The sequence below is a fragment of the Ranitomeya variabilis genome, chromosome 4 (genome assembly GCF_051348905.1).
Source record: "Ranitomeya variabilis isolate aRanVar5 chromosome 4, aRanVar5.hap1, whole genome shotgun sequence".
NCBI classification, from domain to species: Eukaryota; Metazoa; Chordata; class Amphibia; order Anura; family Dendrobatidae; genus Ranitomeya; species Ranitomeya variabilis.
The window spans coordinates 755,301,819-755,317,885 of record NC_135235.1 but is presented as its reverse complement, the minus strand read 5'-3'; the positions used below and the strand labels follow the sequence as shown (position 1 = coordinate 755,317,885).

Below are 16,067 nucleotides of genomic sequence, written 5' to 3'. Positions count from 1 at the left end.
ATGCATTTGTAGTGGTTGAAAGCAATGTTAAAGTTGAAAAACGCTTCAAAAACGCTGCGTCTGAACTAAGCCTAAGAGGGAGAGGAAATTTTCGGCCTGGGGTTAAATATTTGGCCTTACAGGCCAGCAAAACCCGTTTTGGTTTCGTTTTAATGTGTTTTTTGTGGCACCAGGAAAAATGGCATGAATCTCGGAAAAAAATTATTAAGGCTGTGAACTAGGAGTCAGGAATTCTTTCAGGGGCGATCCCCATGATGTTCCTGTGTCTTTTGAGCAGTGTTTCCATCATTTTTAGACCTTAAAAGGACCCCCGGGGGAGATCGTAGTAAAAATACTTGGGTCTCCCATAGACTTATATTGGGTTCGCTGTTCTGGCCGAGTACCCGAGTATTCCAATTTGCTCGACCCTATCACTATTCAGAAATTAATATTTTGTGTACTAACCATAATTTTTAATCACAGCTTTCATGCATCTTGGCATGCTTTCCAGCAGTGTTTCACACTGGTTCTGGCGCAAAAATGTAAGCAGTTCTTTGTTTGATGGCTTGTGACTATCCATCATCCTCTTGATTACATTCCAGAGGTTTCCAGTGGGGTTCAGGTCTGGAGAATGGGCTGCCCACGGCAGGGTTTTGATGTGGTGGTTTCTTAATTTTGGCCAGAGCTGTATATATTACCCCAATTGCCACTGCACAAAAGCAATCAGGAAGAGCTGAGTCGATGCTCAAGAATTAGCGCTTCTAATAGATGCTCCATTTCTCGTGCGGCTGAGGACTAGTCTTATTAGTGTTGGTAGGGGCCAATATCCATGGACCTTCACAGCTTTTTAATATCAGCCCTTAGCTGTGTTTTGCCGTAGCTGGTTATTAAAAATGGAGGGGGCCCCAATTAATTTTTTGGATGAGTCCACCCATTTTTTTAATAACCAGCAAAGAAAAAGCAGACAGCTGTTCACTGATTAATAAGCTGAAAAGTTATTGGGCCCTTCCCAGCATAATGAGACCAGCTCACAGCCAATGTGGTCTCGTATTTTCGCGTGGTAAAATGGGGGTAGTAAGCGGTAAAGATGAAAAATGGAACAAAAAGGGGGTAAGCAGGACAACAGCCCTGAAAACAAATGTGGATAGTAAGATCACTTAAAATAACAGAGAATAAAAAGTAATAATAATCTTGAAAAAAGAGGCATAGGTCCAAATGTAGGAGGAGGTGTAGTAGGTGGATGAGCTTGAGGCGAATGTGGCGATGAAGGTGGAAGAGGCAGGGGATGAGGTATCCAACAGTTTTTTGGAGGGTTTCTTATTAATTTTTTTTTTTTTTTAGGGACAGCATTTAAAAGAACATAGTATAAAATAAAATAAAAAAGAACAATGTAGATACAGTAGTCGGATGTCCTAGTGGAGGAGGTGGTGTAGGTGGACATTGCAGTGGAGGTGGAAGAGGCAGGCCTGATGGTATCCAACATTATTTTTGTGGATTTTATTTCTCTTCCTTTTTGGTAAGGCCCCAAAATAAAACAAATAGCAAATAAAATATAACAATGTCTGGGTGCAGATGGTACCTTTGTCTGGTTTGCCAAAGGCAAAGACAAGTCCTGTGGACTCCACTCCTGGTTTCTTTTAATGAATGTGAGAGTGGCCACGTTGGCTTTGGACAGGTGGATGCGCCTATGTGTGACTATATCCCCTGCTGTGATAAACACATGTTCCAACATTACACTTGCCACGGGGCATGCCGGCACTTCCAAGTCAAAAAGTACAAGCCTAGGCCATGTGTCCAGTTTGGAAACCAAGAAGTTAAATGGGCAGACCCATCACTTAGTACATGCAGACGTGTGGACATTGACATGTACTCTTCCACCATGTTGTTATAACGCTGGCACCTGGTTGTATAGACCGTATCAGATGGTGGTTCTGGATGCTGTGTCATGCTGATGAATTTTTTTTCACATTTTAGCCATGTTAACCCTCCCTTCTGAGGTGGTGCCACAGCTGCGTTGTGACTTCCTCCTCCTCTGCGTTGTGTTTCTTCTGTCAGGTGGGAACGCCGGCAGTAGTGCCTCTACCAGCATGTGCTTTTATTCACACATTTTGCCATCCTGCTCCAGTGACGGAACAAATAATGGTACTTTGTCTTTGCAGCAGGGATCCAGCAGGGTGGCCACCCGGTAATCAGTAGGGAAGATCTGGGCAACTCTGCGGTCGTTGCGCAGGCACAGCAGACTGTATTGGCTCATTCCGCCCTCTCTCTGTTGGAGTCCCTCAAGGCTCTGTCCTGGGGCCCCTACTTTTTTCCATCTATACCCTTGGCCTAGGATAACTCATAAAGTCCCATGGCTTCCAGTATCACCTGTATGCTGATGACACTCAGATCTACCTCTCTGGCCCAGATGTCACCTCTCTGCTGTCCAGAATCCCGAAGTGTCTATCCGACATATCCTCCTTGATCACCTCTCACTTCCTAAAACTCAATGTAGACAATACCGAACTCATCATCTTTCCTCCATCTCGCGTATCCCCCTACCTGATCTATCTATTATGGTAAGCGGCATCACGCTCTCTCCCACACCTGAAATACGCTGCCTCGTGGTAACTCTCGACTCTGCCCTGTCCATCAAACCGCACGTCCAAACTCTTGCCACCTCCTGTCGCCTCCAACTCAAACATATTGCCAGAATCCGTCCCTTCCTCTGCCCTCAATCTACTAAAATGCTTGTGCATGCCCTCATCATCTCTCGCCTCGACTACTGCAACATCCTCCTCTGTGGCCTCCCCGCTAACTCTCTTGCACCACTCCAGTCTGTCCTCAACTCTGCTGCCCGTCTAATCCACCTCTCTCCTCGCTACTCCCCTGTTTCTCCCCTCTGCAAATCCTTCCACTGGCTCCCAATCCCCAACGAATCCAGTTCAAACTACTAACACTGACCTACAAAGCCATCCACAACCTGTCCCCTCCCTATATCTCTGAACTAATCTCCCAATATCTTCCCTCACGTAATCTCCGATCCTCCCAAGACCTCCTACTCTCCTCCACACTTAAGGCCTCGTCACACTTAGCGACGCTAAAGCGATCCCGACAACGATACGACCTGTCAGGGATCGTTGCTGCGTCGCTATGTGGTCGCTGGTGAGATGTCAAACAGTGAGATCTTCCCAACGATCGCTGCTGCGATCTCACTGTTTGACATCTCACCAGCGACCTGTAGCGACCTGTACAACGATGTCACATGGGAGCTATTATGACGATTCAGTGTCTGAGTCGTCAACAAGGTCGTTGGTAAGGTGTCAAACACAGCGATGTGTGCTACCCAGCGGGACCTCAACGATCAAAAAAAGGTCCAGGCCATTCCGACACGACCAGCGATCTCACAGCAGGGGCCTGGTCGCTGCTACGTGTCACACATAGCGAGATCGCTACCGAGGTCGCTGTTGCGTCACAAAACTTGTGACTCAGCAGCGATCTCGCTTAGTGAGACGGGGGCTTTATTCCTCACACAACCGCCTCCAAGATTTCTCCCCAATATCCCTCATCCTCTCGAATTCCACGCCTCAACACGTCCGATTATCCACCACCCTTGGATCCTTCAGACGGAATCTGAAAACCCATCTCTTCAGGAAAGCCTACAGCCTGCAATAACCATTCTGCTGCCTCACCACCACCAGAGCTACTGCACCCCCGACCTTTTGTCTCTTCCCCATTATCCCATAGAATGTAAATCCGCAAGGAAATGAAATTTCAACTCATAGCTGTCAAACAAGTTTATTACAAGACGAATAGTTAGAAATAAAAAAGAGAAATATATAAGTATGCATACATGCAAATCAATAATAAAGAGTTTTAGAAATCAAAACAATGAATTAAACATTAAAGACAGATTAATAACAAAAAAGAAAAACACATTTTGTACCAAAGTCCACTGTGCTTTAGCTGCAAAAATTGTATTGTGGTGCTTAAAGGCAACCTGTCACCCCCAAAATCGAGGGCGAGCTAAGCCCACCAGCATCAGGGGCTTATCTCCAGCATTCTGTAATACATTCTGTAATACTGTAGATAAGCCCCCGATGTATCCTAAAAAATGAGAAAAAGAGGTTATATTATACTCACCCAGGGACAGTCCCAGTTATGTCCGATGGGCATCGCGGTCCGGAGCCTCCTATCTTCATCAGATGACGTCCTCTTCGTGTCTTCACGCTGTGGCTCCAGCACAAAGTACTGCAGTGCGCAGGCCCCAGGCCTCTCTGAGCTTTCCCGGCGCCTGCGCACCGCGAAGACTAGAAGAGGACGTCATCCTATCAAGATGGGAGGCCCAGGACCGGACCGCGACTTGGATCGGACCGCCCGCGTGACTATAATATAACCTCTTTTTCTCATCTTTTAGGATACATTGGAGGCTTAACGACAGCATTACAGAATGCTGGAGATAAGCCCCTGACGCTGGTGGGCTTAGCTTACCATTGATTTTGGGGGTGACAGATTCCCTTTAAGCGAGCGGGGGAGACAGAGGGCGAGCGGGGGAGACAGAGGGAGAGCAAATCGAGAAAAAGGGATTTTTTTTTTTTTTGTAATTATACTCATCTATCTGACATTATCAGATGCACACGGTGTCATCCCTTCGGGTCCTCACATGGATTGCGGGGGCACCGCCATTCCACTTGGTGAAAAGAAGTCCAGTGATGTAATGACATCTGCAGGGAGGTCACTGCTCTGGGGGGCACAGGATGGGGAAAAGTCACAATACCTAGAATAAAACAGAAAACTGGATACAAGTAGTGGCCGACACCAGTGGCCACCGGGCTAATACTGAGCAGCACTGCGTGCGAGGGGAGAATAAAGCCAGGGACCTGGAGACATTGGTGTCACGCAAAGGTCATAGGTCAGTCATCAACCTGAGGTCATGTGTGACCAATAATATTAATAATATTAACAGGACCGACTCCTCACCATCAGGCAGAGATTCTCATGCCAAGTAATATCAATCCCTCAGATCTCCATCATCATTCATCCCCTCCATGTTCGCCCCCACACACGTAGCACTATACTTCCCTGCACCCCCCACCGCAAGTGACATCACACACACTGACCTGCACAGCACGTGACATCAGCTCCCCACACCACATAGACCCATGCGAGTAACATCAGCCCCATTCTGCAGGTAGACCCTCCACGCAGGCAACATGACCCCCTTCCCAACAGAGACTCCAGCACACAGCCCCCCTTCACAACAGACACCCAGCCCCGCTAGCAAGAAACATGACCCCCTTCCCACTGAGACCCCCAGCATGCAGTCACCCTTCCCCAGGCAGGCCCCTCCAGCACGCAGTCCCATGCAAACAACATCTCCCCATTCTCCCCAGGCAGCCCCATGCAAGCATCACCACCCCATTCTCCCCAGGCAGCCCCATGCAAGCAACACCACCCCATTCTCCCCAGGCAGCCCCATGCAAGCATCACCACCCCATTCTCCCCAGACAGCCCCATGCAAGCAACACCACCCCATTCTCCCCAGGCAGCCCCATGCAAGCATCACCACCCCATTCTCCCCAGGCAGCCCCATGCAAGCATCACCACCCCATTCTCCCCAGGCAGCCCCATGCAAGCATCACCACCCCATTCTCCCCAGGCAGCCCCATGCAAGCATCACCACCCCATTCTCCCCAGCAGCCCCATGTAAGCAACACCACCCCATTCTCCCCAGGCAGCCCCATGCAAGCATCACCACCCCATTCTCCCCCAGGCAGCCCCATGCAAGCATCACCACCCCATTCTCCCCCAGGCAGCCCCATGCAACCATCACCACCCCATTCTCCCCCAGGCAGCCCCATGCAACCATCACCACCCCATTCTCCCCCAGGCAGCCCCATGCAACCATCACCCCATTCTCCCCCAGGCAGCCCCATGCAAGCATCACCCCATTCTCCCCTAGGCAGCCCCATGCAAGCATCACCCCATTCTCCCCCAGGTAGCCCCATGCAAGCATCACCACCCCATTCTCCCCCAGGCAGCCCCATGCAAGCATCACCACCCCATTCTCCCCCAGGCAGCCCCATGCAAGCATCACCACCCCATTCTCCCCCAGGCAGCCCCATGCAAGCATCACCACCCCATTCTCCCCAGGCAGCCCCATGCAAGCATCACCACCCCATTCTCCCCAGGCAGCCCCATGCAAGCATCACCACCCCATTCTCCCCAGCAGCCCCATGCAAGCAACACCACCACCCCATTCTCCCCAGCAGCCCCATGCAAGCAACACCACCCCATTCTCCCCAGCAGCCCCATGCAAGCAACACCACCACTCCATTCTCCCCAGGCAGCCCCATGCAAGCAACATCCCCCCATTCTCCCCAGGCAGCCCCATGCAAGCAACATCCCCCCATTCTCCCCAGGCAGCCCCATGCAAGCAACATCCCCCCATTCTCCCCAGGCAGCCCCATGCAAGCATCACCCCATTCTCTCCAGGCAGCCCCATGCAAGCAACACCACCCCATTCTCCCCAGGCAGCCCCATGCAAGCATCACCACCCCATTCTCCCCCAGGCAGCCCCATGCAAGCATCACCACCCCATTCTCCCCCAGGCAGCCCCATGCAAGCATCACCACCCCATTCTCCCCCAGGCAGCCCCATGCAAGCATCACCACCCCATTCTCCCCAGGCAGCCCCATGCAAGCATCACCACCCCATTCTCCCCAGGCAGCCCCATGCAAGCATCACCACCCCATTCTCCCCAGCAGCCCCATGCAAGCAACACCACCACCCCATTCTCCCCAGCAGCCCCATGCAAGCAACACCACCCCATTCTCCCCAGCAGCCCCATGCAAGCAACACCACCACTCCATTCTCCCCAGGCAGCCCCATGCAAGCAACATCCCCCCATTCTCCCCAGGCAGCCCCATGCAAGCAACATCCCCCCATTCTCCCCAGGCAGCCCCATGCAAGCAACATCCCCCCATTCTCCCCAGGCAGCCCCATGCAAGCATCACCCCATTCTCTCCAGGCAGCCCCATGCAAGCAACACCACCCCATTCTCCCCAGGCAGACTCCTACTTACCTGATCTATGACTATGGAGAATGACCCCAAAATACCCCAAATCTTGCACAAAAATCCTCGAAATCCAGCCATGACATCCACAGCCTCCTCCTGTCTGCTCTGCTCTATGGAGGAAGAGGCAAATCCTGCACAAAACATTCCAAAACCAAATCCTGCACGAAATCCCGCCATGACATCCACAGCTTCCTCGTGTCTGCTCTGTCTGTTCTATGGAGGAAGAGGCGCCGCCCCCTCCGGTCACATGGCCATGACGTCAGCAGAGGTCCTTTACCGACCTGGATTCAGCCTCTAGCAGCCATATCTGTGGAGTGCGGCTCTGCAGGTGGAGGTATGTGGAGATTCCCCAGTACTGAGCGCAGCCGGGGACATTAACCCCTTCTGCACGGAGGAGACTCTTTATAAGAACCATAACGTTGTTGTTCTGTTTCCTGTAATAGATACATACGAGCCAACTATGGAGGACAGGAAGTGAGGGAGCGGAGTGTTCTCCTAGTACAGGGCCCCTTTCTTGGCCCCACACAGTGTAATGCCCCCATTATGCCCTGTAAGCAGTACCTACAGTACCGCCATACCCCCCCACACAGTATAATGTTCTCACAGTACCACCATACCCCCACACACAGTATAATGTTCTCATAGTACCGCCATACCCCCACACACAGTATAATGTTCTCATAGTACCGCCATACCCCCACACACAGTATAGTGTTCTCATAGTACCGCCATACCCCCACACACAGTATAATGTTCTCATAGTACCGCCATACCCCCCCACAGTATAATGTTCCTACAGTACCGCCATACCCCCCCACAGTATAATGTTCCTACAGTACCACCATACCCCCACACACAGTATAATGTTCTCATAGTACCGCCATACCCCCACACAGTATAATGTTCTCATAGTACCGCCATACCCCCACACACAGTATAATGTTCTCATAGTACCACCATACCCCCACACACAGTATAATGTTCTCACACTACCGCCATACTCCCACACAGTATAATGTTCTCATAGTACCGCCATACCCCCACACAGTATAATGTTCTCATAGTACCACCATACCCCCACACACAGTATAATGTTCTCACAGTACCACCATACCCCCACACACAGTATAATGTTCTCATAGTACCGCCATACCCCCACACAGTATAATGTTCTCATAGTACCGCTATACCCCCACACACAGTATAATGTTCTCATAGTACCACCATACCCCCACACACAGTATAATGTTCTCATAGTACCGCCATACCCCCACACAGTATAATGTTCTCATAGTACCGCTATACCCCCACACACAGTATAATGTTCTCACAGTACCGCCATACCCCACACACATTATAATGTTATCACAGTACCGCCATACCCCACAGACAGTATTATGTTCCTACAGTACCTCCATCCCACCACACACAGTATAATGTTCTCACAGTACTGCCATACCCCCCCACACAGTATAATGTTCTCATAGTACCGCCATACCCCCACACACAGTATAATGTTCCTACAGTACCGCCATACCCCCACACACAGTGTAATGTTCTCATAGTACCGCTATACCCCCACACACAGTATAAAGTTCCCACAGAACCATCATCCCTCCAAACTTATTATTTTGTTCACACAATAGTGGCTAACCAAAGACACAGGGCAGCGGGATACTCTGCATCAGGCTGTTGCTGTTAAAGGGGATGTCACGGTGGCTGTGACCCGGTCCGTTGCCCTGGGACTCACTGTAAAAGGGGAACCTGCTTTAAAGGGGAATTGTGATAAAGTCTGTTGTGACACCACCTGTGGTTTTCGGTCAGGGTGACCGGCACTGCTTTAAAGGGGTCCTCTGGGGGATGTTGTTACAGCAATGATGGTGACACTCCCCACAGGTGAAGCGGGGTCCACAGGGCTCCCAAGGTGTGTGGCAAAGATGGTGTATGCCAACGAATAAGGGGAGGACACAAGTTGTAAAGTCTTTACCTGTTTACTGTTATTAGCAGGCCACAGTCCAGGATACCAGGCACGGGTGGTGGTGTGGTCCAGCCGGCTTGGAGGCAAAGGTGATCCCTCTACCAGGGGAGGTCCATAAGCCTTTCCTACTTGTGCTAAGATGACGAGGTCCCTGCTGCTTGTAGCTTGCTGGCAAGGAATCCTCTCTCTCCTGTCCTGGGAAAGTTGCCTGCACGATGGGCAGTTTGAGCCTTTTTATAGGGTCTCTACCACAACCCGAGCTCTTAGAGTACTGCTGTACCTCATGCTTGGTTAGTGTAGGCAGTTAACATGTAGTCTAGTGCCCTCCAGTTCTTCTTCGTGTCTTAGAGTCCCACAAAAGCCTCGGGCTCCCGGTACCCATTTTCTGTGCTTTGGCTCTGGGGTGCCCAGTCACAGTTCCCCTCTGAGCCCTGTTCTACTGTTGCGCTCCTTTCCTCAATGCTCCACTGCATGCAACAACCTTTCAGATTCTCTCTCTTCCCTGGAGCCGCAGCACAATCCTGGCTGCCAGCTCCAATGTCTGCTATCTCAGACTTTCTTCTCCTTCTGTGTCTCTCTCAGACTGCCTAACTCCTCCTCCAGACCAGGATATACAGTTAGGCCCATATATATTTGGACAGAGACAACATTTTTCTAATTTTGGTTATAGACATTACCACAATGAATTTTAAACAAAACAATTCAGATGCAGTTGAAGTTCAGACTTTCAGCTTTCATTTGAGGGTATCCACATTAAAATTGGATGAAGGGTTTAGGAGTTTCAGCTCCTTAACATGCGCCACCCTGTTTTTAAAGGGACCAAAAGTAATTGGACAGATTCAATAATTTTAAATAAAAAGTTCATTTTTAGTACTTGGTTGACAACCCTTTGTTGGCAATGACTGCCTGAAGTCTTGAACTCATGGACATCACCAGACGCTGTGTTTCCTCCTTTTTGATGCTCTGCCAGGCCTTCACTGCGGTGGTTTTCAGTTGCTGTTTGTTTGTGGCCTTTCTGTCTGAAGTTTAGTCTTTAACAAGTGAAATGCATGCTCAATTGGGTTGAGATCAGGTGACTGACTTGGCCATTCCGGAATATTCCACTTCTTTGCTTTAATAAACTCCTGGGTTGCTTTGGCTTTATGTTTTGGTTCATTGTCCATCTATAGTATGAAACGACGACCAATCAGTTTGGCTGGATCTGAGCACACAGTATGTCTCTGAATACCTCAGAATTCATTCGGCTGCTTCTGTCCTGTGTCACATCATCAATAAACACTAGTGACCCAGTGCCACTGGCAGCCATGCATGCCCAAGCCATCACACTGCCTCCGCCGTGTTTTACAGATGATGTGGTATGCTTTGGGTCATGAGCTGTACCACGCCTTCACCATACTTTTCTCTTTCCATCATTCTGGTAGAGGTTGATCTTGGTTTCATCTGTCCAAAGAATGTTCTTCCAGAACTGTGCTGGCTTTTTTAGATGTTTTTTAGCATAGTCCAGTCTAGCCTTTTCATTCTTGATGCTTATGAGTGGCTTGCACCGTGCAGTGAACCCTCTGTATTTACTTTCATGCAGTCTTCTCTTTATGGTAGATTTGGATATTGATACGCCTACCTCCTGGAGAGTGTTCTTCACTTGGTTGGCTGTTGTGAAGGGGTTTCTCTTCACCATGGAGATTATTCTGTGATCATCCACCACTGTTGTCTTCCGTGGGCGCCCAGGTCTTTTTGCATTGATGAGTTCACCAGTGCTTTCTTTCTTTCTCAGGATGTACCAAACTGTAGATTTTGCCACTCCTAATATTGTAGCAATTTCTCTGATGGGTTTTTTCTGTTTTCGCAGCTTAAGGATGGCTTGTTTCACCTGCATGGAGAGCTCCTTTGACCGCATGTTTACTTCACAGCAAAACCTTCCAAATGCAAGCACCACACCTCAAATCAACTCTAGGCCTTTTATCTGCTTTAGTTGAGAATGACATAAAGAAGGGATTGCCCACACCTGTCCATGAAATAGCCTTGGAGTCAATTGTCCAATTACTTTTGGTCCCTTTAAAAACAGGGTGGCACATGTTAAGGAGCTGAAACTCCTAAACCCTTCATCCAATTTTAATGTGGATACCCTTAAATGAAAGCTGAAAGTCTGAACTTCAACTGCATCTGAATTGTTTTGTTTAAAATTCATTGTGGTAATGTCTATTACCAAAATTAGAAAAATGTTGTCTCTGTCCAAATATATATGAACCTAACTGTATATTCATGTTTGAGGGAAGCTCCCCTGAATCCGGGTCCTGAGCTCCCCCTCCTGGCCTGGATTCAAAATGTGTTGAATGCATGTGCTTACCTGGTAAAGAGAATCCTCCTTGCCTCCACACATGACATCGCCCTCCCCGAAAGTAAGGCAACATCACTGCAACAACCTGTTACCTGGGGTGTTGCATTTCCACAGGGCTGGCATCCCCCTCATACACAGTGTGTCCCCACAGTACTGCCATCCCCCCACTTTCTAATGTTCCCACAGCACTGCCCCCTACATGCACAATATGGTACCATCCACCTCACTGACTACCTCCGACCACCAACAATTAATAAAATGCTCAGCCTCATTCTTGGTGCAAATACTAATGAACCCAGGATCTATGAGATATTTACCATACGATAGTTGGATAGGCAGGAGTGTATCATCCATAAAGGTAGCCCACTCGGTTGCTATGATGCCTATGAATTGACAGGGCTCGGTGGGGTGTGGTATTGGTCACCCTCTCCTTCCCATCATCCCAATTTCAGTGATATCCACATTCCCATGACGGTGATACCGCTGAATAGATTAGTGAATCAGGGAGTGGAAAGCCCCTGATCCACCATTCAGCCTTCACTTCTGAGTCTGAGACTCCGTGCACTGCAGGCACAATGACGTCACTACATCACACCTGTAGTACGGAGCCTCAGTACTCACACCGCACAGACCAGAGCAGCGCTCCTCAGGAACCGGGTTGGCTTAGTAGTGTGTTTTTTTTTTTTTTTTCCAAATATCAGGAATTGTGGGGGCATCATATTAAGAGAAGAGCTGTTGGGACTCTCATACTGAATGTGTGGCTGGTAGGGGCCGTTATACTGGGGTTGTGGTGGACTGTAAATGCCTCCATACTGAGTGGGGTTTTATTTTGTGTAGCAGGTTGTGGTGGCCATAATTAGAGATGAGCGAATATGTTCATAAAACGATTGCCAAACATAAATTCAGCACGAATATGGTACATTCGGATTCATGATCGGTAACACGAGCATTTTTCTTAAGATCGGAAAAAGTCGATAACTTTCAGTAAAAGATATAACAGAACCCGGCAATATATTTGCCGCGTTTAGTAAAATCACAGCCAGCCACCAATGTGGGAGACTGGGGTTCAAATCCTGGCTCTGCCCTGTTGGACATAATGTACCAGTGTTGTCGCTGGTCTCGACCTACTCTCTGATGAGTCCACCGTAGAGATGACGTCACAGCACCGGAGAGATAAGACACAATACACCAGGGCTGTATCTGAAATATCTCTAGTTCTATTAAGCTTACACACACTTTTTATGCATTCTTGTGTCGGAGGCGGATTCTCCATATATGGGCTAAGCGTTATATTGCCTCCCTATGGTTTCGCAAACATATTTTTACACAGTACATTATTCGTTATTTTACCAAGGACATTCCCTGCTACAATTAGTTCTTAGCAATCAGCAAATAACAGCACAATGAAGAATAGTGAATAACAACTTGTTTTTCTGACCTTTTGTGACACAAAATGGAGGCAAGCAAGATAAAATGGATCCTGCTATAACACCAGTAGTGGTCCATAACACTATGGTGCCTACCTCAATAAGCATGAGAGGGTCACGAGCAAAGAGAGTCATGCTGCGTAGCCTGGATTAACAAGGTCCATGTCAGATGTCGAGGAACCAGGAAAATCTGATGATACATGGGCTACAGGACCAAACCATACATGGACAAAGCAAGAGGGAATGGTCGCCAGTGAAGAGATTTGCAGAGGGCAGAAGCGGAGGAGTAGCGAGGACAGAGATGAATTAGTCGGGCAGCAGAGTTAAGGATGGACTGGAGAGGTGCAAGGGTTTTTAGCAGGGAGGCCACAGAAAGGGATGTTGAAGTAGTCGAAGCGCGAGATCACACATCCTGAATCCCATAGCCCAGTGCCCATATACCCATCATACATCCTCCATCCCATAGTCCCATGCCCATATACCGATCACACATTCTCCATCCCATAGTCCAGTGCTCATATACCCATCATACATATCCTCCATCCCATAGTCCCATGCCCATATACCCATCACACATCCTCCATCCCATAGTCCTGTGCCCATATACCCATCATACATATCATCTGTCCCATAGTCCAGTGCCCATATCCCTAGACCAGTGTCCATATACCCATCATACATCTCCATCCCATAGCCCAGTGCCCATATACAGTCATGGCCAAAAGTATTGACACCCCTGCAATTCTGTCAGATAATACTCCGTTTCTTCCTGACAATGATTGCAAACACAAATTCTTTGGTCTTATTATCTTCATTTAATTTGTCTTAAATGAAAAAACACAAAAGAAAATGAAGCAAAAAGCAAAACATTGATCATTTCACACAAAACTCCAAAAATGGGCCAGACAAAAGTATTGGCACCCTCAGCCTAATACTTGGTTGCACAACCTTTAGCCAAAATAACTGTGACCAATCGCTTCCGATAACCATCAATGAGTTTCTTACAATGCTCTGCTGGAATTTTAGACCATTCTTCTTTGGCAAACTGCTCCAGGTCCCTGATATTTGAAGGGTGCCTTCTCCAAACTGCTATTTTTAGATCTCTCCACAGGTGTTCTATGGGATTCAGGTCTGGACTCATTGCTGGCCACCTTAGAAGTCTCCAGTGCTTTCTCTCAAACCATTTTCTAGTGCTTTTTGAAGTGTGTTTTGGGTCATTGTCCTGCTGGAAGACCCATGACCTCTGAGGGAGACCCAGCTTTCTCACACTGGGCCCTACATTATGCTGCAAAATTTGTTGGTAATCTTCATACTTCATAATGCCATGCACATGGTCAAACAGTCCAGTGCCAGAGGCAGCAAAGCAACCCCAAAACATCAGGGAACTTCCGCCATGTTTGACTGTAGGGACCGTGTTCTTTTCTTTGAATGCCTCTTTTTTTTCTCCTGTAAACTCAATCTTACCCCGAGACATAAAAAAGCCAGGCTGGAGTTTGCCCAAACTTACCTGAAAAAGCCTAAAACGTTTTGGAAGAATGTTCTCTGGTCAGTTTAGACAAAAGTAGAGCTTTTTGGGCAAAGGCATCAACATTGAGTTTACAGGATAAAAAAAGGCATTCAAAGAAAAGAACACGGTCCCTACAGTGTCAGTGTCTGCTGAGGTGTTGTGGAGCGGGAAAACTGCTGCTCATAGCAACCAATCACAGCTCAGCTTCTTTTAAACAACTCTGTTGAAATGAAAGATGCTTAGTGATTGGTTGCTGTGTAGAATGGGTGTGGCTTGACACACACACACACACACACACACACACACACACATACACACACACACATACATACACTCAGCTTTATATAGATAGATTTTTTTCTTTACGTTGGAGGGCCCAATTCCAGCTGTTGCTGTCGGACCTGTGATTTCTATCTCCTCCGCTGTGTACAGGATAATAGAGTATAATAAAGTAGTTATGGACGAGACTTAACTAACTTTGTGCGGTGACTCTGCTTTCCATATAGTGACAGATATTTCTTATTGCTGAAACTCTGATGTTTTTCACTTTAACCCTTTGTTAAACCCCTCTGATCAGTGCGATCATACAACATACAAGCCTCTGATGGCTCCAGTGATGCCCTGTACTACTGTAGTGCCGTGTATCATCACTGCGGTCAGTGTAATACTAACGGCCCCATACACATGAGATAAGAGTTGGCAGAACGGTCATTTGGCAGACGGCCATCTCTCCTGACTCCCCCATACACACAAATATTCCAGCTTTCCTGGGGTCTGTATGAGAGAGGCGCCTCCAGACTCCTCTAGCGGAGGATTATCTACAGGAAGAACAAACAGATTATCCTCTGAAATTCAGGATGTCAGATCCTTCTCTGCCCTGACATCATCTGTCGGGAGGCCCCCAAATACATTATATAGTCGCCCAAACCCCCGAAATCAGTGATTTCATGGAACTTTAGTCTAATGTGTATGGGGGCGGTAAAAGGTAACTGATTGGATTCTGCCTCTGGCCTAATAGACCTTCATACATTGCAGCCCAGACCCCATTATTAGGCATGTAAGTATCGTAATAACTAGGCCGCCCCATACTATCCAGTACTTGGGGGCGGGGGGCATTCAGCCAAACTCTGTCACACCTGAGATCTAACGTGGTAGAAGATTACAGTGCAGGGAAGACGGGAAACCTTCATATAGACGGCCGGCGGTGATGGAGTCAGTGACCGACTCTGGCCACATATGTTTCTAGAGTCGTAGTAGAAGATGAAGATGTCGTCCTCATCATGAAGTAGTTATTTCTCATGTCGCGTGTAATGAATATCTCCTGCAGTATTGCTAATGCCGATTCCAGGGTCGGTAAATGAGACGAGAATTAGCGTTATGGAAGATGAGTCTATGAGAAACGTATTCAGCTGCCGACTCCGAGGAGGAAACTGCTTGTTGTCTGTGGCCTAAATATATAGGATTTATTAGTAGATGTAAAGAAGGAAACTAAATACTGTAAAATAATAAATCTCCTCATATGTTTCCCTTATTATCTCCAGTAATTGTATTATTACACAGGATTCTTATGATGTTACATCGGCTCATCTTCTCATTCAGGTCTCTACAATATCGGATCCTCTCAGTGAAGATCTTCTACAAAAGAAAATTTTCCTGATTTACCCATCACAGATGGATATGGACAGAGACAAGATGGCGGAGAGGATATTACACCTCACCCTAGAGATCCTCTTCCGGCTTACTGGAGAGGTGAGAGATTCTGATGACGTCACATTACATCATTC

General features: G+C 47.9%; 1 protein-coding gene across 2 annotated transcripts in view; it reads left to right on the top strand.

Moving 5' to 3' along the window:
- Positions 1-7,082: 7,082 nt before the first annotated feature.
- LOC143766823 (uncharacterized) overlaps positions 7,083-16,067 on the top strand; it is a 44,922-nt gene continuing 35,937 nt past the window's right edge. For both annotated transcript variants that reach the window (XM_077254796.1, XM_077254795.1), the window contains exons 1-2: positions 7,083-7,370; positions 15,883-16,032. In XM_077254796.1, coding sequence (XP_077110911.1) covers positions 15,955-16,032 — 78 coding nt within the window. In that variant the 5' untranslated portion in view covers positions 7,083-7,370; positions 15,883-15,954. The remainder of the gene's footprint in view (positions 7,371-15,882; positions 16,033-16,067) is intronic.